Here is a 23,581-nt window from a genome sequence, read left to right on the forward strand (position 1 = left end):
GCACCTCTGATGCTGGAGCTCCCTGAGCTGCACATCACTCATGGCTGGAGGCACACAGACATCTCTAGGCCACGGGGCTCCTGTGCCATCCACCTCCCATCCTGACAGTGAGCCTTCCCCAGACCCTGCCCCAACTCAACAGGGCCCTTCTGCTGCTGTACCTGTGAAAGTGCTGTCACCTGCAAGCTCACCTGGGCCCTGTGCACTGAAGGATGAAGGATCCTTCTTCTGTGATGTTCTGCTGTTATCTAAACCCAGCATCTCTTTCATCAAGCCTTTACTTGTGGATAATTGATACAATTCTGTAGCATGAGCTGAATGGTGAAGCCTTTACTTCAGCACACCACACAGTAGGGATGTGGGATGGCTTACATGCATATTTATATATGCATACACTCATGCACTCACAAGAACTCCTTTACATTCTGCTTACATCCCAGTTAGTAACTGATACAAACATCCTAATAACCCCAAACAGCACTTGATATAAATCATGCTTGCCATGACTTTATCCAAAGAGAAGCTCAGACTTCTAGCAGATGAATTGGAGTTGTGGCATTATATGGAAAACATTTATCAAAATTCAAACAAATAATACTTTAAGAGTACTTATTGCTTTAATATTTTTCTACCATCTCTTCGATAACACACACATAAAAATAGTTACTGAATGCACTTGAATATCTGGAGTTGTCTCAAACTACATCTCCTTGGCTCCATTTTGGTGGTAAGCACTCACTTGAGGTGAACTCTCATGAGTCAATGTGCCACCACTCCAGGAAAGAAACTTTCTGTGCTTACTGCCAAGCTCCTGAGAGTACAGCCATGCAATAGATTTGGTTATTTAGCCAAAACCCCCAGTTCTGTTCTAACCTGCATCCCTGCAGAAGACAGGGTTGTCCTGGCCACAACTCCCTTGAGTCTTGTGGTGCTAAACCTGGACTACACGGGAAGGAAAGTGCTTTGGCAGCTCCACACAGGCTGTGCTTGTATGGACTCCCAGCTTTTCTTTCTCATATGTTTGTACACTTGTGGGAAAGCTTCAAGTGGAGCCTCAAACCTCAGCACACAATTCCCTCTGCAGAGATTTCTCCAAAGCTCCTCCCAGCTGTGCAATTCCAGCTGCTGCTGCCCAGGGAGCACCCAAGGACACAGCCAGCTCGGACACTGAACTGCCCCAGAACTTAATGATCAGTCCTTGCAAAGAGGAATTTTACTGAGAACCCAGGGAGCCACAATACAGTGTGTATGACAATGCAGGTGACTCATCACAGGAACAGCACTTGGGCCTTTGCTTAGTTTTTCTTAATAATTTAAAAAATACTGCCTCCTAATTCAGGACCTTAATTTCTCATCTACATTTTCTACCTATGTTCACTTGGTACTTCTGACTCCACACATCCTCCTGTGAAATCACTCTTTACAACTCGAGGTTTTAAGTCACTTCAGATGCCCAAACCTGCCTGCACCACGGAAATTAGAATCCCAGTTTGCAGAGGTGATTTGTGAACACCACTGCAGACACAATTCACATGGTTACATTTCCATGTCCTCTGACTAGAGCACAATTAAAGGATGTGGAAATAAAAATGCTCCCATTATTTTTAGGTCACCGCAGCTGATAGTGGGTCTTTATCAAGATGCTGATAAAACGGATTATCTTGGCAAGTACTTTGCCAAATGTAATTATTAATCTATTATAATGATCCAATCTCTTTTAAAAACTCTTAAAACTTTACTAAAGCTGACATGGTATGAACAGTTTTATTTTAATTAACTTGTACAACCACAGTTTGATATTCAGTTTTGTTTACACGGCAGTCTAAGGTGACCTGAGGGATCATTTTTTCTGCTAGTTCCTACCTTGGACATAAACATGTTCTATTTCCCCCTGAGTTACTGGTGAGCCTTGTCTACAGCAGCTAAATGGCAATTCATGCTTAGTTCAGCCAGCAACTCCAAACCTTGGGACATAAGGTGTCTTCTCCTTGAAACCAGACCTCCTGCTGCACTTTCTCACCTCGGTGGGCACAGTGTGATCCCAGGTGAGGTGCAACACCACCATCCCTTCCAAAGCCTCACAGACTCCAGAACACATGTCCAAACCAGCCCTGACCAGGACTGAGCTCTTAGGAGGGTGGTTATGGCTCAGCCAGGCCCTGATTACCTGAGACAGCCAGGAAGTCGTCGATGGAAGTGATGTCATCCACGGCATCCGTCAGCACGCGCACCTGCCTCTCCCACTGCTCCTTGAACAGATCCATGTTCTCCTGAGCCAGCTTGCTCTGGGGCTTAGCAGCCAGAGCCAGTGCAGCATTGATGACCTGCAAAACACCTCTGGATTTTTAAAACATGTCCCAACAAAATTATTACCTCCTGTGTGTTTATCCAACGAACTCAGCAGCAGACAAAGCAAGTATAATAAGTTTTGAGGAACTCGGATGTTTAAACATAGAAGTGTTTAATTTTGTTGCTCTCATATCCAACTCATACCTGCTTCCATGTTTATTATGGGTAGTTATTAGAAGGAAAATCACTTGGCAAGTTTTCACAAGAGCTGGTTTCACCTGTCTTTAGCAGCTCGTGGTAACAAGGTGTTGCTTTCCCAGTGCAGGCTGTGTTGTTAAGTATTTTAGACAGGATGACATTTAGTACACTCAAGGCTGCATTTGCTACTTGCCAAAACCTCAGTAAAAAGGTCAAAAAGGGATTAATCTTATACAGACTGAAGTAGAAACAATATGCGAATACAAAATTAAAGCTAAATTTTGATTTATCAGTTTTCCTTGCAGGTTTACTCTGGATCTTGCCAGTAATTGTTGTAATGACTTCAGATTTCTGCTGTGGCTGTGAACAAGCCAGATAAGCCAGGGAACAGGAGATGCTTCTTCTGAATATCCTCTCCTAATTTTCTTCAAACCCCAAAACCAGAATTTACACCAGCTCCTAGTTTTTCTTAGCAGAACAAATGCTACAGGTGCTGCTGGGTCACAGAGCTTACGTTGTGTCCACTAATTGGTCATTTAAACAACCACAAAAGCCTCTTTGAAATGTGGGGAGAAACCAATCTCAACAGCCTGGTCCTGCTTCTGCTGCAGCAGAATGACCTGGAGAGGAGCCAGGTGTGAGGAGCCATCCTCAGTCAGAGCGTGACAATCCCAGCCCTGCTCCCAAGCACCTGGGAGTCAGAGCTAATTAACTCACAACTTCAAGGTGTCATTTTTCTTCTCCACTTTAGGACTGTATTAATTTCACCAACTTGTCGACCAAAACATGCAAGCACCAGATGTTCCCGCTTTTCTAAAATCTACTTTCTCTACCTGCTTCATTTACAAGTGTCACAAAGCATTTAAAAAAATATATAACTCACTAAACATGGAAATGATGGTGATGTCAAATGTTCTGGGACAGCACTGAGTGAATCAGGCAGGAGGAGGAGGCTGCCTCACCCGAGGAATGGCAGGAGTTAGCAGAGACAGGAGAATCCACACAAGGGCTGGGCTGCTCCCCACGCTGCCTCTGGAGCTGGGGCTGCAGGTCTGGGTCACAAACCCAGCCCAGCTCCGTGGGTTTGGTGACAGTGACCAACACAAGCAGCAGCACCTGAGCCTGAGCAGCATCTGCTCAGGGGTCTGTGGGGATGAACACGCCTCTGACCCCTGGGGGAACAGCACTGTCCCTGTCCCAGCCACCACCAAGGGCTCCTCTGCTGCTCCAGCCAGCCCAGGGTCACACCTCCATGGCACTGGCAGGAGTCAGGATGTGCCTTTGGAATGTCCCTGCTGCCAGCCACAGTCCCTGCTGCTCTGCCACCCTCACTCATGAAACTGAAAGTCCTGAAAACCCCCAAAAAGCCTTGCAACACTCAAGAAAATGATGTTTAGAATTTTAAAATCAAATAGAAGTTTTAGAGAGGCAAACCTGTGCTCAGCTGCTCAAGAGCCCTGATTTGCAGACCAGCCACTGCCACCTCTCCTCCCAGTCTGATGGATGTAATGAATTAACCACCTATCAATCAAAATCTAGATATCCAAGATTTCATGAAGATGAATCTGAACAAGTGTCCTGGAAACAGGAGAGATAAACCAGACAACACTCTAGAAATCTGCTCCCACTTCTATCCTGTTAGAAACTGTCACTGCAGAGACAGAGATGGTGGTGAGGCGATACCAAGGGTCAGGACATTTCCTCTGCTTTTCCCAACCTGCCTTGGCCCATATCAGATATAAAATATGCTGTAAGCCCTGCGACAGGGCAGCATTAATGCTGCAGGAACATATGGCCTGGGTTCCTGCGAGATGTTTGTCTGGCCACAGCAGCTGTCTGCACAATTAATCTTTGCCAACAGTGCGTGTCAAGCCCAGCTGCCCATGTTCAGCACCTCGTCACAGGTAACAGCAGAGCTGTCACACATACAGGGCTCTGCAACTGCTCCGCAGCCTCTAACTGAGCGTCCTCACCAAATTCAAGCACAGGAGGCACAGCATCACCCTCTTCTCAATAGAAAGCTTGTTCAACCAGAAAAAGTGCATTTTTTATACATTACAGCAAAAATGCATAGCCATGGTGAATGTATTTTATAAAAATGATCAAGCAAAAACAGTGTTGCTCTCTCTCAGACATTCCTGCAGTAGGGAAGCAGCCAGCAGTGCTGGAGATGAGGAAACCTGGTGGGGATATCAAAGGTTATTCATGGTCACTGTGGAGCTAAAGACAAACCCACAGTTCAGGAGAGCCACACAGGTGTGAGTGTGCTCAGGGAGAAATTCAGGGCAGCAGACACAGCTCAGCAATCTCTTTTTATAGCACACATTCCATATCTCCATGTGCAAAGTGGCCACAACAGGCAGCTTTAGCAGGGGTGATAAAAGCCATCACTCTGTGGAGAGTTCAGCATTCAACTGAGCAAATCCTCCTGCACCTGTCTCACACCTCTGCTGAGGAACTGTCCCAGGGATCACTGACAACACCCTGCATGTGATCTGTTCCAGGGAATATACTCTGGTATCCAGCACAGAGTGATTAATTTATTTTCCAACAGATGCTTAGAGAGATGTGGGAAAATGACAGGGATGCTGGATCTTAAATAGTCTGTGTACTTAGCAGGACTATGATCCCTTTATTATCTAAAAATAAACACTTTCAGGGGGAGGAGGAAACACTTTTTTGGGGGAAGGGATGGACCACAATACACTTTCTTTCTCCAAAGCACATAAAACATTGGGCAACTACTTTAAAATATCAGTAACTCTCACAGGATGGAGACAGACAGAGTTAAAAGCCAGGAAGATCATGACCGGACTATCTGAAATGTAGCCACTTCCATGTAAAACACTTGGCAATTTCAGGGAAATATTTTGTATTTCAGAGCTTTTCAAGATGCTGCCAGAGCGCTGTGATCACAATGACTCACTGAAGTTGTACAAAGAAAAGAATCAAACAGGGACATTTTGAGCCTATCCAGAAGGAAATGAAGCATGGCAAGAAAACACACTATTTTTATCGGTGCTTTGTTTCATGTAGCAGTTGCAGTGTTGGAGTCAGACAGCTCCACACTCCGTATCACACTTCCAGAGAGTTCCTTGGAGCCTCTCCCCTGCACCTCTCAGCTTCCTGTGGCAGCAGCCAGGGCTTGCCAGCACCTGGGGAGGCTCAGCATCCCAAAGATTGGAATGGATGTCTCAATCTGCACCTTGAGTCCTCTTCCCATCCCTTCCATGGGAGCAAGCTGCTGTTTTTCACTGGTTTTGTGTTCCCTGTTGAAAGCAGAGATGTCAGAGGGGCTGTGTCCTTCCCCCTTGGCAGGGCAGGTCCCTGCAGTGACTCCTGCCTGGGTTACAACACGGCAGCTGCTTGGCCCAGGAGCTCTCTCAAAAAGCTCAGCTATTCTGGCCAGAAAACACCTGAACCTCTGACAAACCTGTGGGTAAATTACAGCCACTAGGTCAGCCACAATTAATTCTTTTAGGCTAAGTTTAGGATGGCTTCCAGCCTCAGCTTTATAGCACCCCAGCTGAAAGTCAGACAGGCCAGAAGGAAGCTCTTCCATGTGGTGGTGTTCTCACAAAGAACAATTTTGAATACTTAGCTGGCATGGCCAAAGGAAGAAACATCACTTGGGAGAGGAACACTATCACCCAGCTATTTGCACTGCAATCCCAACCTGTTGTATCTTACTCAGTGCACACCATGAGTGACCCACACCCATTTCAGTGATTTAAGCACTTCTTGATTTTTGCCTCAGTCCTTTTGGTAAGAAGCTTTTCTCCTTTCCGGAGAATGCTCTTCCTGCAGCTAGTTTGGATTTTCCTTGATTCCTAGGATTGATTTAGGATGTTACTGTGCCCCAACAAGGAGATTTTCAGTTTCAGAAGCTCTGAGGTGAACCCCCAGCCCTCTCCCCTCACTACACACCACTGTTTTACAACCAAAACATCTGCAGTTCCTAAATAACTCACTTGGGCTTGGGGTTTATATAAAGATCTTGACTCACCAGATTTCTTGTGGCATTTGGATAATGAGTTGGAAAGTAGCTTTGTGGCCTACAGATCCAGGATACTTTGCATTTGTAAAAAGAAAAAACAAATAAAACAAGCTCCCACCTATCAGCTCTCATCCCAGGGGCAGAGGAACACGTGGCACACACAGACAGTGCCCCAGTGGGGATGTGAAATCAGTTTTACTCAGGAGTACGTGAAAAGAGGCCCACCAAGCCTCTCTGCCCTTGCTCAGGTGGATTTTAATCCCATACTTTCCTATAATAAAGAAAGCATGGCTTGCTTCCTGGCAGTTCTTCAGAAGCTCCTCATAATTTAACTTTACATACACAAGATGCCAGAGCTGCCTGCAGCTCTCACCCTGCTCATGCCCTTCCCTGCTCCTCACTGCATTTTGCTCCAAGTGTTAAAAATGGTTTTTGAGGAGGATGTTGCAGTCACTCCCAGTCACATCCCAGGCAGGTTTGCATGCCCACATCTGTGTGTGCCAGCCCTCCACGTACTGGAGTACAGCAAAAAGCACTCTGCAGGCTCTGATGAGCTGAAATGCCTGGGAGCAAAACACACAGCAGATTGTTTTACACTCTCAGAAGCTCTAATGGCAGTGACCAGCAATGAACAGAGGCTGATGCACCGAAAGAAGAAGGAAAAGTTTCCTTTGATTTCCAATTCTTTGTTCCCATGTACAAAAGACACTTTGAGCACTTTCCTTTCCTGCGAGTTCCGCGGAGTGACTGCAGGGATCTCTGCAGATATTCACTGTCCTGTGCCACTGCTGGAACGACCACAGATCCACACTGAGTAACTCAGAACCACAGAATGGTCTGGGCTGGAAGGGACCCTAAAGCTCATCTCTTTCCAATGGCAGGGACACCTTCAACTAGACCAGGTGGCTCCAACCATAATGTCCAGCCCGGCCTTGGGCACTGCCAGGGATGCAGGGGCAGCCACAGCTGCTCTGGGCACCCTGTGCCAGGGCCTGCCCACCCTGCCAGGGAACAATTCCTCATTCCCAATATCCCATTCATCCCTGCCCTCTGGCACTGGGGTACAATTCCTGATGCAGAGTCCCTCTCCAGGTTCCTTGCAGCCCCTTCAGATGCTGGCAGGGGCTCTGAGGTCTCCCCACAACCTTCTCTTCTCCAGGCTGAACATTCCCAGCTCGCCCAGCCTGGCTCCATAGGGGAGGTGCTCTCCTCAGCACAAAGCTCTTCTCTAGCCCAGCATGTTCTGTCACAGAAGTATTTGCTATAAAGACTATTTCCATTCTGTGTACAGATAATTATCCTATCAATTTCCCCATCCATGAAGAAAGCATTTAAGCATTTTCATTTGGAGCTGAGGACTGATTTTGTAGTGCCAGTCCAAGTAGAAGCTGCAAGAATTTTGATGCCATTTATCTTGCTCCATTCTGCATTTATCTGGCTTCAAATGCTGAAACTTTGGGGGTCTCAGGGACTTTGTTTCTTTCCTGGAAGCTGTTCCACCATTGTGCTCCCCAGATCCTGTGCCTGTGATGAAACAAAGGGCTCTTACTCACACACTTCTTTCTACAGAACTGAATCCTCTTCCTGCTCTTGGCTTATTTTCATGCACCAGTAACTGTTTGAATTTCTAAAATTGTTTCTTTTCTGGTCAGCCTTGGCCAGTGCTGGCAGTTCTTCCCAGCGAGCCTGGGTGATGTAAATCTGCAGCCCAAGTGTTAAGTTTTTAATAAAAGCACTTCTACTCAATGCCAATAAAATGTTTCAAGCACCTGCAATTAAACAGTCTGGAGACAGATCTGCTCGTTAGAACATTCAAAAAATCTGACAGTCTTTCAGAGAGATGAAAAAAGGGGACAATTGTTTGATGTTAAGTCTTTACTGCAAGAAAAATGAATTTCTCTCCTTCTCCAACAGCCACCAGGAAATTGGTAGTGACTGGGGACTCCAAGGAGAACAAAGTCTGCTGTTCACATTTGGGTTTGATTGATTTGAGCGGTGGTCTGCAGGGTTTTTTTATTTCTCTAAGGTACTCCAACTTTTAAACAAAAGTTTCTGGAACTCTCCATGGGATTCCTTCTGCTTTGGTATTTTGTTTCTGTGTCAGTAGGTGTGATCACATATGAGCCATCTGCCTCATCAGAAATCTATAAGCAGCAAATGGCTTTTCAAGCAGTTCAAAATTGGAATAGAAGGATGTGAACAAGCAGTTATTAAAACAAGATGTTAATATGAGAAGAGCCAATTTATTTTTATTAAAAATGTAATTTAATCCAAGAATTCTCTGGAGTCAGTTTGATGGGTGAGGCGTGTGTGTGGCGAGCAATTCCAAGCACACCCCAGCAGGTACAGAGGGGGCTGGGAAGGACCTGTGCTGCCTGGGGGCCTCAAAGCTTCTGTGGAGGATGAGCTCTTTGGGCTGGGGTGGAGAAAGGCCCCCAGCCCTGCCTTTCACAGGGGAACAGGTCCTGTGTGCCCTGCAGGCACCTCCCAGGAGAGGCTCAGACTCCAGGGCAATGGGCTCCAGCTTTGGCTGGCAGAGGCAAACACCCAGCCTGATGGGAACTCTACCCCACAGTCACTTCTTACACCTCTCAGCCTGACTGCAGTTTGGGTAGGAGTCTACAGATGAACTTCATGGAGGCTGCAAAAACCAAGCAAATCAATGTATAGCTGGTAAAAAAGGAGCTCAAGTCACAGCAGACTGTCACATCAAAGGCTGGAGCAATTCCTCCTCTCAGGAGCTGGGCTGGGGCATTCTCACTGCTGGTTTCTAACACCTACAGCCTGCATGATCAGAAACACTCCAATGGTTTCAGCTCTTTTCCCAGGCATCTTTAATGCAAGATGCTGTTACAAAACAGCCTTTGCAGGCTCCCAAAGCAAGTCCTTCCCTTCCTGGAGACAGCGCAGCCGCCAGAGCTGGGAGCCAGGAGAGGATCCAGGTTCCTGAGTCGAGATAAACAAAACCTTTCCCTAATTCACCACTGGCAAGCTCTGTGTTCAGTGAGAAGGCAAAGAAAACTTCCCCTCTGCTCTGTGAGGCAAAGGCAGGCACAGACAGCTATTCCAAGCATTTCACAGCAGTAATTTTCCATTTCCATTAAGAAAGACAGTTTAAGCTTTTTTTTTAGATTTAACTGTAGTGATGGAGAACTTTGCTCCTTCACCTTAACCCCCTCCAGCCTGGCTTGTTCCCAGCACCCATCCAGGCAGGGCTGAGGGAACTCCTTTGAGGTGCTGGACAAAGCTGGCTGCTCCCTCACACAGAATCCCAGCAATTCTCAAAAGAAGGAATTGAGGCAGGCTGGTAAGTCAGGGCTTGAGGAAGAAAACACAGTGACCCTCTGAAGCTGCCTTATTTCTGCCCTGTAAACCCAGACCAAAATCACCCAGCTGGCTACTCTGGCACAGCTCATCCCAGCAGCTCCTCCTGCACCCTCGAAGGGACCTCTAAATATCCCATTAAGTCTTCAACTTCACATTAATTTCTGTGCTAATTGGCTGGGGACCCACAAGCAGGAAGGATGATGTTACTCCTGAGGAAGAGCTGATTTCCAGGAACAAAACCACGCTAAATAAATTGACTGCTTATTTCTGTAGAGACCTTTTGATGAAAATTTTTCTGCATTTTCTTTTTCCTCAAAGAAAATTTTAAACCTGAGGAGGTCTGAGCCCAAGGGTGACACTGGCAACGACTGACTGCTTGTCAATACCAACAAAACTTCCAGGTTTTCCCCAGGCAGCTTGAAGAGTTGCATATTCCTTCCTCCTGCTGCCAGTTCAATGGCTCCTGATGGCAAGAGAGCGAATTACGGCTCTGTTTGAGCTACAGCTTTTATAATTAACTCTACAGATTGATTTCTGCAGAAATCATTCTTTAACCAGGAATTCCCTACTCCCAGAATGGCTTCTACTCAGATAAACTATTTAAGAGGTTACCTGGGACTCAAGTGCATTAAATTTCAGTTTCATCTTTCAAGCACAGCAATACTTTGAATTACATTTCATACATTGTATTTCTGTGTGCTACTGATATCCTGACGTTTCTGGGACTATTGTAATTACTGATTGACTTGACTCATTCTGAATCCAGCATCTTCCTGGAAAAACGCCATCTGAGCCAAAAAAACCCTCTAAAAACATATAAGGCATATAATGTTGGGTTATCCTGTATCTTATGCCTAATGCACACATTTGTTCAGCACAGCCACCTAAGAGGATTCAAGAAGTAGCTGTGAACCTCATTAGGAATAAACTGCAAAATAAATTGTCTAGAAAAGGAAATAAAATCTCACTTTGCTGTTCTTGATATTGAGACTCTTTTAGAGATTGTGGAGAATACCCGAGGTTTGGGGACAAGCTGAGGAAGGCAGCTGAGGAGGAGGAGGAGGAGGATGGAGAGCTGTGCTGCTTGCACTGGCACCAGACGAGCCATTGTTACCAGAAAACACAGATGCCATTTGTAAAACAGCTTAGACAAGTGCCCCTAATTATCTCTCAGGATTCAAAACATGTTTAAATACTCTTAGAGCATTAAAGAATCAACCCAAGAGCATGTAATGTAATATAAAAGCACTCTTTCAACTGCTATGAACATCTACAGTGTCATTTACTAATCTCTTGGTGATGACCCTGAAATTAAGGCAAGACTGTGCAGAGGAGCATCTCAACTGTAGGCTTGGAAGTTCAGAGATGTGACCTTTGTAAAGCCAAAATCCATCAGTTAAAGCCCTTGTGCATTTATAGATACTCAGAGCCTCCAATGTGTGTTAAATATATTGTCCACAATCCCCAGTCAAAGGTTAACAGCTGCACTTCAGGAGATGTGCATACACTGGTGACTACAGCTGGGTCATTATTTCATGCTGACTACCACCGTGCTTATTTTATCCAGGAGTAGATTTATTTAAATAGGCAGTTAGTTGTTGGAAAAGCAAAGATAGAAGAGTCTGAAATACACACAATTTCAGCAATGGGGGGAGGAAAACACCCCCACAGACTTGGACAAGCACCAGAAACATTTCGATTCAAAGAGAACCTAACTTTCTTCAGATGATTATTTTCAAAAGCAGCAGCATTTGTTTGGAACACCCTGCGTTAGACACCCATATTCTGGGAGATAACTAAAAAAAACTTACATCAGCCTAGTTGGCTCCTTCAGGAAAGAGCAAGCCCTCCTATCAGGGAAGATGGATTTCTAAAAGCTTTTTCTTCCACATGCTTTGTTCCAACTGCAGAACCTGACCTTTGGTTTCAGGAGCCGTGCACAGCCCTCACCCCAGGGCAGGGGCAGGGAACTGCTCAGCCCAATGCAGGAGTGGGAGCACAGAGAGACACCCCGGGATGCCCAAAGGATTAGGATTGAATGTTAGGATTTAACGTTTTAGGCTTTATGTTCAGGGACCTCTCTTCACCTGTTCAACAGCACAGTTACCTGCAGGTCATACAAAAGGCAAACCAGTCCTGCTCCTCACGCTGCCTTCACCTATTCCCTCCAAATCCCCTCCTGCTGGGGTGGGTACAGGTGAACACCCCTCTTCCTTTTGATTAAAAACACCAATACAGATGGGAAAACCTGAAGAAATTCCAAGTAATCCTGAGACAATACACTTTATTTTCATAAAATGCCATTTTGCCAATTTTTCTGAGTACATATTTTCTGTTAGTTCCTCCTTAGCAACAACCACTTATTTGGATGTTTTAGATCTGAATTTCCTGTTGCTTTAAAAAATGTAAATTACACAAATCAACAGCACCCTGCAGTCTTCAGGGGTTCATCCAAGTATCTAGTTGTTGACATTTAAAACACCAGGCTGTCAAGAAGGAAGAGGATAGTCTAGTGCTTATATAAACTTAATTTCCTTGTTTCCATTAAAAAGTTATTAATTAAAAGGTAGTCTCAGCCAGGCTCACACTGTTCACACATAGCCAACTTCCTCTCATCCTACTCCATCGGGAAGATTATTTGGCATATTTATATTCTACTCAGGCAAAAATAGTATTTTATAATTCATCTTACAGCATGCCCAGGAGCAGCGCTAGCACCTTCACAAAGCACCTTCCTGCAGCACAGATGTGCACAGGAAACCACTGAAGTTTCCCACATTTACTAACTGCAGGTTACTGGAATGTCCTGGCCAAATGGAATTAGAGCTGTGACATAAAAACGACCCGTTCACATCAGTGATTCCTTTGCCATGAAGTTTAAAGCTCCTAAGTCTTGATGCCTATGCTGCATTTCATCCTCTGCATGTACTAAGGGAAAAATCAAGTTCTGCAGCAAGACACAGCCACTGTGACACAGAGCAGCCCTAAGCAGCAGCAGCAGGTTGGGGTTTGTCTCCTCACCTGGGGACACAGGGCCTCCAGCTGGCTGGCTGACATCCGGACCAGCTTCACACCCTCCTCGTTGTTGGAGATGGAGCAGGCCAAGTTAGCAACCTGTGTCAGAGAGGAGAGAAAACAAAACACAGCTGTGAGAATTGGGGGTTATTTCCTTCTGGAGAAAACTTTTGCCTAATCCCAACAGTGACCACTGACCAGTTACCCATCATGGAACAAAAAGATTCCACGTTTGTTCTGTTCTAAAGAGCTTTGAAACCACTGATGGCACCTGTTCCTTCTGTAGACATAAAATTGTAACACTGGATCATGGAATCCCAGACCGGTTTGGGTTGGAAGGGATCTGAAAGCCCATCCAGTCCCACCCCTGCCATGGCAGGGACACCTCCCACTGTCCCAGGCTGCTCCAGCCCCAGTGTCCAGCCTGGCCTTGGGCACTGCCAGGGATCCAGGGGCAGCCACAGCTGCTCTGGGCACCCTGTGCCAGGGCCTGCCCACCCTCACAGGGAACAATTCCTCATTCCCAATATCCCATCCATCCCTGCTCCTGGCAGTGGGAGCCATTCCCTGTGTCCTGTCCCTCCATCCCTTGTCAATTGTCTCTCTCCAGGTTTCCTGGGGCTCCTTCAAGCCCTGCAAGGCCGCCCTGAGCTCCCCCCAAAGCTTCTCCTGTGCAGGTGAACAATGGCAGCTGTGCCAGCCTTTCCTGCCAGCAGAGCTGCTCCATCCCTGGGATCACCCTGGAGCCTCCTCTGGCCTGGCCCCAGCAGCTCCAGCTCCTGCCTGTGCTGGGGCAGGGCTGGGGCAGCTCTGCAGGTGGGAAATCACCTGAGCACAGGGACACAGGGACAGAATCCCCCCTGCCCTGCTGTGGGCTCAGCCCAGGGCTGGGGGGGTTCTGGGCTGGGGCAGGTCCAGCTCCCACCCCCAGCCAGTCAAACAGGGCAGAACTCCCTGCCAGCCATGATCAGGGTGATGCTAAAGAGCAGCACCGGCAGCAGCTACAGTCAGTTTAACAGCCCAGTCCCAGCAGGGAGACACAGCAGAACCCCAGGGAGCTGAGCTGGTTTGCTGGTGCTCCATGAGGGCCCCTGTGTGACAGGAGGGGTCAGGTAAGGTTCCTCCAGCCCTCCCCTCTGCAATTCAGCAAATAATACCAGTACAGGAGATCCCCATGATGCATCCACAGGCCTCCAAAATTTGAAAGGATCTCTTGTGATGCTAAAAACTTCACTCCACAACCTTGACCTGCTGCACAGCATCACCCTTAGCTAGGTCAGCCTGGATCAGGGAGCTCTGTAAACATCTTTTTCAGAGCACAGAGGATGGGGACAGCACAGAGTTTTTTGGTAATTGAAGATATTCCTCATCCCAAAGCTACTCTCAGGGGAAGGAAGTCTGAAATAAGTTACATTTCTCAGCTGACAGGTGAATGACAAGCATGTTATTCTGAGCCATTTGAACACAGAAAGCTGTAAAAATAGCAGCAAGTGAACTGAGACGAACACCGAGTACTGTCCTTCCAGAGGCTGAGCAACCTGCTAAGCCCCCTGTAAATATGCCATAAAAGCATCTCCAGGAGCCAGCAGATGCTCAGTAACATCGCTGAACCAGATTTCTCCAGATACTTTTCTCTATAAGCTGAGGAATTTGCATTCTGCCTTTAATTAAACTATTCTTTGCATTCATGTAAGTAATTTTGAAGTAGTATCTGCAGTTCTACCACATGCTTTTCCCCCTCCCCAAGCCCTTCCCTCATGGCAGATGTTCCCACACAGAATACATTACTGTCCTGCAAATCATCAAGCACGTGCCATTACACTGGAACAGCAGTTTTCAACAATCCCATTATCAATTTGGGGAAATAAAATCAAGTTCCCACTGCAAAGTACAGAGCCTCTTCCTCCTCCAGCTCCAAGCCAAGTTATAGAGGATGGAAAGCAGGGGTGTCAGGAGGAGAAGTGTATCCAGCACAGAACAAGCAAGAAAACAGATGTGCCAACACATATTTGGAGGAAAACAAACTGAAGTTGGGAGAAAGACTGAGCAGCATCAACAACACAGAGGAAATCCTGCCAGCCCTCAGGAATATTTGTGTCCTGCTCCTGAAGTTTCTCTTCCACCTGTGTTTGGCTTCAAGTCCTACACATGCAGGGGGGAACTGCAGGACGTGCCCAGCTCTGTGCACAGTGCTGCAGGCAGGGCCCAGCTGAGCCAGGGCTCTGTGCTCCTCCTCTCTGCCCCCACCCATGAACAGCTCCAGCCCTGCCCTCTGCAAACACCACGGCCAACAGCTGGCCCTGAACACCCCTCACACAGGGGCTGTGTCTGAAGTCTGGGGAGTTTTCCTGTATATCTGCCATGCCTTGAATCCCTAGTTGCCAGCGAGCTGCTGGGATAACATAAAAGTACATCATGCTTTTGTTTAGAGGCTCACAAGAATCAAAAGACAATCAGATGCCATGATTTACAAGTCAAATAAAGATTTTGCTGTTGGTTTAAGCACAGGTCATATTTTTGAGAAACACCAGTTTGCCAATATTTTTTATGGTCCATATTTCCCCATCATTCCTGCCTCCACAGCAGCATTACAACCTCTAGGAGCCAGGAGAACACAAAGCTCTATTGAGTAGGGGCAGAATAAAAGCGACATTGAAGCACCACAAAATCAGCCTCTCCGATATCTGGAGATGTTGTGCTGTCTCTCAAGCCAAGTGTGATGAATCAAGCGCACAGAAACCCTGCTCTGTCTGAACACAGAGAGGCAAAGAAGTTAATAATGGAGTGTCCCCACCGTGGTATAATGAAAATTTGCTTTTTTGCATAGTCATTTTTGAACAGTCATTTTTCTCCTGAATACCCAACTGATGGCAATTCTTCTTTAGAAAGCGCCCGACTGGCACTGCCAGCGCTCATGAAAGAAGCGTGTGTGCTTCCCTGACTGAGGGTCTTTGGCAGTTTAAGACAATCCAACTGTTGGCTGCCACATCCCATCCCAGGCTGCGCCTCCAGAGCTCAGCCCTTCATTTCAGCACGCTCATCCAACAGCCAGCTACTCGCTCTGGCAGGGGCTTCCTCTGCCAGATCAGCACACAAACTTCCCTGCAAACTCTGCTGAGCATCAGAGCGAGGCACAGACGTGGCAGCAGCTGAGATGACTTCAGAGCGCTGCAGACAGGGCTGTAAATTCACAGCAGTGCAGCCTTTACTGCACCCATGGGAAGGCTCTGTCTAACTACTGGAAAACACTCACAGGCCTCTTAAAATTTGGAATTTAAGAAGAGCTGTGTCTACTAATTAATCAAGTTGTAAATGACGTAACAGTGAGGTATTTTAAACTGTCAGTAATTATCAGGTGCTTTATAACATGAATTCTGAAATTGCATGTACCAGTTGAGGTGGATGGCTGCAGGATTAAGAAATTTAATTTTAAAAGTATCTGAAAGGACTCATCATCAATAATTCCTGGGTGATCTGACAAATAACTTCCAACTCCCTCTGTCTTCAGAGGATAGGGTAGTGCTGGCCAGTTATTTGGCACATACCCATAATACATTGGATTTTGTAGCTGAGATGAAGATCAACTCTTTCAAAACCCACAGAGCACTTGGAAATCATACATTTCCAAAACTTCTAAATTAAATAATGCACCTCAAGGGAACAAAAATTTCCTTTAAATCAAATGTGAATTAAATAGTTTCTCCATATCTCCAACAAAAGCAGCTGACTGACATAGTAAGTGGTCAGACTTGATTTAGAAAGAAGAACACTTGTGCTTGAGAGCAAAATAGCAATTGAATTCCTGCTGCATTTGTTCATTCTTACCATTCAATATCATCAAGTCCCTTTACATAAGCACTACTGGCACAGGCATCAAAGGAGACAAAACCACTGCAAATAATGTAATCAGCACAACGAGCAATCTCTTGAAAAAAGTTAAAAATACAGTGGGAATGAAGACAGCCCGAGCCCGCAGCCATGCGCAGCTCAGGCACCTCTCACTGCTGACACACTGATTTAAAGCAGATTTCAAGGTTCTCTCTCAGAGTCTACAGCCACAGCCCAGAGATGGCTTCTCAAACCCCACAAGGCAGGGCAGACCCCAAGCAGCTGCTGGTATTTAGAGGAATGAGCTTAAATTCCCCCCCAGTGACAAATGCAGTGCAGGGACCTCACGGTGCCAAGCGGAACAGCTGGGCAGGCTCGTCTGGAAAGGGCCGTCCATGCCCTGAGCAGTTTCTGAAACTCAACTCTCATTGTTGTCAGTGATGACATCAGCACACTGCAGGATGATTTGAGGTGAGTGGCTCTGGTGTTGGCACAACTGGGGAGGTGAATGGCCCCAAATCCAGGCCAGTCAGCAGTGGGGTTCCCTGGGCTCAGCACTGGGCCAGCCCTGTTTGATGTCTCTGTTGGTGAACTGGATGAGGGGATGGAGGGCAGCCTCAGTAACTGCACAGACAGCACCACACTGGGCAGGAGTGTGCATCTGCTGGAGGGCTCTGCAGAGGGATCTGGACAGGCTGGATCCATGGGCTGAGGCCAGCTGTATGGGGTTCAACAAGGCCAGGTGCTGGGTCTGGCCCAGGATCACAACGACCCCAGGGATGCTCCAGGCTGGGAAGTGTCCAGCAGGAAAGGCCTGGGGGTGCTGTGCCAGTGGCTGGACATGAGCCCAGGGCTGCCAGAGGCCAATGGCCCCTGGGCTGTGCCAGCACTGGGGTGGCAGCAGGACAAGGGCAGGGCCTGTCCCCTGTGCTGGCACTGCTGGGGCACCTCGAGGGCTGTGTCCTGTTCTGGGCCCTCATGGCCACAGAGCCCTGGAGGGGCTGGAGCGTGTCCAGGGCAGGGAACGGAGCTGGGAAGGGGCTGGAGCCCCAGGAGAGGCTGAGGGAGCTGGGCAGGGGCTCAGCCTGGAGCAAAGGAGGCTCAGGGGGCCCTTGTGGCTCTGCACAGCTCCTGACAGGAGGGGACAGCCGGGGGGGTCGGGCTGTGCTCCAGGAACAGGGACAGGAGCAGAGGGAACGGCCTCAGGCTGGGCCAGGGCAGGCCCAGGGTGGATTTTAGAGAAACCCTGTCAAACCCTGGCAGAGCTGCCCAGAGCAGGGGTGGAGTCACCATCCCTGGAGGGATTTCAAAGCCATGTGGATGTGGCACTTGGTGACTGGGTTTAGTGGTGGCCTTAGCAGTGCTGGGGAAACAGCTGGACTCAAGGGTCTCAGAGGGCTTCTCCAATTTAAATTTTTCCATTTAGGTTTTTTGCCTTTGGAGGAGGCATAACTTAAGTTACTCCTTTTGAGGAGCAGATGTTACCTAAGCCAAAGGGTCAGCTGGGAATATGTTATTAGTAAGAAGGTGTAACTCCAATATTAAAAAAATATTGTACCATCTGTCACAGAGGGATTCCATCTCAGATTCTAGTTAACTTTGACTGTTCAGAATTTACTAATATTTAAATCAGGAAAAACTTGACATTTCTAAAGCTGTTCTTTCTACCATTAGTAACAATTTGTGGCAGAGAACCACCTCCCCTGACAAGACACAGGTTGTACCTTTTCCACATGAAATACATTTTGTTTTTTTGTTAAACTCCAAATTTGTTCAGGTCGTGACTAAGGTAAGTCTTCCAGCAATTAAAAAACTGCAGCAGTCTCAACTATACAAGTCTGGGGTCAGTGTTAAGCTTTTTAAATTACACTATTGAACACAACCCAGCAATGCTAATAATAACAGCAGGGTTGTGGGTCTGACCCCCATTCAGTGAAGAGATGGACTTTATGATCCTTGTGGGTCCCTTCCAACTCAGAACATTCTGTCATTCTGTGTAACAATGCTCCAGCTCTGTACTTGCTCTGCCTTCTCTTTGTCCAGACTCCCTGGCTTAGGCAGAGCAACTTTACAGGGAACTCTTTATTGAAGGACTGGCCAATTGCTTTTCCAACAAGAGACAAAAGATGCAATAGGGAAAAAAAAGGAATTATAATCTCTAGGACTTTGAAACTTGATTTTCAAGGATTTCAAAGGCTGACAATAAATGTGTTAAAGCCTTGGAGCTATGTGCCTGGACTGACTTCACAGAAACACCACCCAGATTTTCCTCCTTGTTTACAGCTCAAATTTTTAGGACAGCTTCTTCAGGCACTCAAGAAGGCAAAGTCTCCAAAGTGGTGCTGCTGCAGCCACCCCGAGCTGGTGCAGCCCCAAGAAGGCTCTGCAATGTGTTTATTGTTGCATAATTGAATGTTGTCAGAGCTGGCCCTGCCACCCAGCATTGCTACAGCCCAGGATTACACATCCCTGTGCAGGAGCCAAACACTCACTAATTGAATTCTCTGAGTCTGGACACTCTCGTTTGAACCTGCAGTTGTAAAAATAGCATTGCAGAAAGAAGTTTTCTGACTGTCTTACACTGAGAACTTTTCAATTTAACATTAAGCAGAATCCTCTCATAACTGGTGCTCAAAAACTCTTACACAAAAATAACAAACCCACATCCATGTGTACACAGATACTTTGGGAATTTCAATGCCACGGAAACCAAGCTTTTCAAAGGTGTTCCTGGCATTTTCATTTCTGATTAAACTTCAAAACTTCAGCTGCTTGTTCTATTTTTTTTTGCTTTACATTTTACAATTTCTCTGGGAATGCAAATTCTAACTTTTAAGCAGCTTTAAAAAAATCACCCATTTTAAAAGCAAAAAAAAAAAGAAAGAATGGACAGGCAACCACTGAACATTTTTCTCCTAGGAATTTGCTAAAGAAAAGTGTATTTGATATTCTCAAAAAATTCAAACAGAGCACAGCTAATTTCTTCCTCCTCCATGTTAAAAAAGACCCGTCCCGGCTCCCTTCACACTGGTCAAAGCTCAGGAAATTAATTTATCTGCAGAAACAACTCTTCTGGCAAAACTAATGGCAAGTGAGGACTCTCAGAAGAGATGTGTTGATTATGTAATCCCCATCCCTCTCCAGAAAGACTTTCATTATTTACTAAGTCCATACATTTATTTATTCACCTGTACACTACACTCAATATTCAGGACAAATCTGAGCATTTTAACATCCAGCCCTAATAGGTGCTGCATGAGGGAGAAGTGTTACAGCTATACATGTTTTAACTCTAACCCTACAAACCCCTCATTTTGCAGAGGCAGAGTTAACTGGGAATTACACAAAACAGCTCAATTTCTTTAATACAGGAGGACTAGGGATCAAATCCCCTGGGACTGTGCAGAGAGTTACCAGAGTCATGCTGTCAGCTGCTTTGTGATTTTATATGACTTAAGTAGCATGTGGCTGCAGCTCCACAGCAGGTACTGTGCAAGAGCTTGTTGTGGGCAACAGAATCCCCAAGTATTAACTGAAAATAGTAAAAGTCTTTAAATAAAACAAGGCACATGTACACAAACAGCAGACGTAAAGCACTGGGGAGAATGAAGGACCAAACTGAGAGAACTGCTATTTCCAGAGCTCTGCAGCCTCACACGAAGATGAGAAGAGTTTCATTCCAAGACTGGTTATAAACACAAGGAGGGGAAGTTTCAGTTGGCTGGAACAAAACTGGCAAGCAAAGGGCTGGCATTTTGGAGATGAGGAATGGAGGTCACACAGTTTGTTATTTCAACAGGCTGGTAAGTGATGTCAACAGAAACCAGAGACACAGAATCCCAGACTGGTTTGGGCTGGGAGAGACCTTAAAGCTCATCCAGTCTCACCCCCTGCCATGGCAGGAACACCTTCCACTGTCCCAGGCTGCTCCAAGACCCAGTGTCCTTAATTACCTCAAAAATAAAATTGTTCCCTGCCAGGGAACGATTCCTTCCCAATATCTGATCTATCCCTGCCCCAGTAGCAGTGGGAAGCCATTTCCCCTTGCTCTGTCTCTCCATGCTCTTTTAACTAATATAAAAGTATGAAAATAAAGGTATTGTGCACCTTCTGCTCCTTGTTATATTGAGGCAATCAGTATTTCCATGGGAAATACTTTTCCATGGGAAATACCTTTTGCTTGGGATTTCATCTCAGTACTTCCACATTTCTAGCTCTACCTCTGTGTTTAAAATTCTAATTATAGGAGAGCAAATTATAAGAGCTTTGCACTTGCCTCTCACCCTGTCCAGAGCTGTCTCCAAACACCTCTCCAGCTCCCTGGTGCCATTCCAGGTACAGCTGTCCTGGTACTGCTCCACACTGGGGAGCTCCTTCCATGTCCTGAGGAAATGCTCTCCCTCAACAGAGAGCCACCCATGTGCTGTCAAGATTTCACAGAGAAGGGAAGTTTTCCACACAGCTGGGCAATCCCAGAGTTTGTGCATCAGGACAAACCAGACTGGGCTCCATTCACTGCAGCAAGGGCAGCATGGGGACGCCTTCCCTCATGCCAATGGGGAAGGTTTTCAATCAGACAGAAAAAAGAGGTGTTTGAAGAGAATCAATACATCTATAGCATACACCATAGCCACAGCAGGAAAGTGCAGCAATATCTTTATTTGCAGCCTGGTGGATTATCCTCTGTACAGACCTGAGGGAGAGCAGGGCTGCCACAGGAACAGCAGTGTGCGGCGCGGGCACCGTGCCCCTTGTCGATGCAGCTGTGGCAGCAGATGTAACTGCTGGCACAGGAACTATTCCTCCCTCAGACAAACAAGCTAAAGTGTTAAAATGTTGTTAGAATCACAAACCACGTTAGTTATACAAGTCTATCTGAGCTACCACGACAGCAATGATACCACTGGTGTGTGATGGAGAGCTCAGATTCAGCTGAAACCTTCAGAGCAAACCCTCAGCTGAGATGCTCCTTAGCAACACAAATACCTTTCCTTAAAATAAAAGTGTTTCTAGTAGTGATATCTGGACAGGACCCAAATAATTATCCTTATCTAAAAACATCTCTGTGTTTGTCAAAGTGGAAATGAAGACAGGCTGGGAGAGCTGGGGGTGTTCAGCTGGGAGAAGAGAAGGCTCTGGAGGGACCTCAGAGCCCCTTCCAGGGTCTAAAGGGGCTCCAGGAGAGCTGGAGAGGGACTGGGGACAAGGGATGGAGGGACAGGACACAGGGAGTGGCTCCCACTGCCAGGGGCAGGGATGGATATTGGGGATATTGGGAATGAGGAATTGTTCCCTGTGAGGGTGGGCAGGCCCTGGCACAGGGTGCCCAGAGCAGCTGTGGCTGCCCCTGGATCCCTGGCAGTGCCCAAGGCCAGGCTGGACACTGGGGCTGGAGCAGCCTGGGACAGTGGGAGGTGTCCCTGCCATGGCAGAGGGTTGGAACTGGATGGGCTTTGAGGTCCCTCCCAGCCCAAACCAGTCTGGAATTCTGTGAAATTGTTCTTCTCTCCCATCTCAGTTTGCTCAGCACTCAGAACATGCTGCCTTCTGATCTGACTAAAGGCTTCCAACTTGGTGCCTATTATTAGCTGCTTAAACCAGTTTTTGGTGATTCAGACAACTGTTCATGGCAGTGTAACTGTAATTGTCAGTACACTGTGCTCTTCATGAAGACGACAAAACAGTGTCAGTAATGAGCTCCACACAGATTTCAGGCACCTCCCTGATGACATGACATGACTAATAATCCAATATTGCTAATGACTAAGATGATGAAAATCCAGACATGCATCAAAGCTTTTAGTTAAATATCAAGAATTAAAACGTTTATGCCACATCTATAAAAAACTGTACCCAAAAAGCCACTTAAAAATGCTGTTGGAATTAAGACTTAAATATCTGGAAAATAAAAGGACTCTATTGCTTTTCAGCTATCTCTGAAGACATCATGTCAACACCACCTAAACCCAACTGTTCTCACACTTCCTGACCTCTTTTACACATTTCCCTTTCCAAAAAGCTTCTGTTTCCAAAGGAAAAAGGAACAGAGCAAACACAGGGCAGTTTCTAGTGGAATAAAAAGCACATTAATATCTTCCAAACCCCAAACTCATTCAAACTCCAAATTCTACCCCCTGCACATGTTCCTTGGCCCAGATGTACAGAGCAAGCCCTTTCCAGTCACACAGCAAGGTGACTGTCCCTGTGGCTGGGGTGTGGCACAAATGCCTCTCCTCCATCAGCAGCAGCAAACCATGAGGATTTCCAAAGAGAAAAATTGTCTCCAGACAGCCCAATGGCTGCCCAGATTTGTGAGGATTCAATCCCTTCATCCCTCCCATCAGTTTCACTGTCATGGCTTGCCCATGAGCACTTACAATGAAATCTGGACAGAAAGATTACCCTGAAGTCTCTTATTCTTCTTCCAACATAATTTTTAAACTCTACCAGCATCCTACCAACCCCTTCATACATTATTTGGTGTAGCATTAGAAGATTAGCCTCAAAAATAACCTTACAAGAACAGAAGTTATCCTATTAAAAGGTCACTTGCCTTTACTTATGTATGATGTATTAAATTTGTATATCCAGTTTTGTTGAAAAATGTAGGAACATTTTTCTGCTGAGGCTTCCCTGCTTTTCTGATTATGAATGTAAGGAAAGCATGTTCTACGAGAAGAATTTAATTTATTTATGAATTAGTTGACTAATAAAATGAACTTACAAGGAAAGTGCATTGGCTGTTGAAGAGTGTCAGACTTTAGAGGACACATTAGAGTTACACTGGTCATTTATTGGAGACATTAGTTTTAAATTGCTGCCAAGGCTATCTATAGACAAATTACAGAAAACGTGCTTGTGCTTTGGAAGAGACATTTTGCTCATTTTGATCTCCATTTTAAATGGGAAATAACTCTGACTCTTTCC

The 23,581-nt window shown here is 46.2% G+C and overlaps 1 protein-coding gene across 2 annotated transcripts in view; it reads right to left on the minus strand.

The window, feature by feature from the left end:
* Positions 1-23,581, minus strand: part of CTNNA1 (catenin alpha 1) — a 116,799-nt gene that overhangs the window by 18,029 nt on the left and 75,189 nt on the right. For both annotated transcript variants that reach the window (XM_054288148.1, XM_054288149.1), the window contains 2 exons: positions 12,833-12,925; positions 2,168-2,324 (listed from right to left, as the gene is read on the minus strand). In XM_054288148.1, coding sequence (XP_054144123.1) covers positions 2,168-2,324; positions 12,833-12,925 — 250 coding nt within the window. The remainder of the gene's footprint in view (positions 1-2,167; positions 2,325-12,832; positions 12,926-23,581) is intronic.

The sequence above is a fragment of the Melozone crissalis genome, unplaced genomic scaffold (assembly GCF_028551555.1).
Source record: "Melozone crissalis strain CALT ecotype California unplaced genomic scaffold, PUWL_Pcris_2 ptg000061l_1, whole genome shotgun sequence".
In the NCBI taxonomy this organism is placed as follows: Eukaryota; Metazoa; Chordata; class Aves; order Passeriformes; family Passerellidae; genus Melozone; species Melozone crissalis.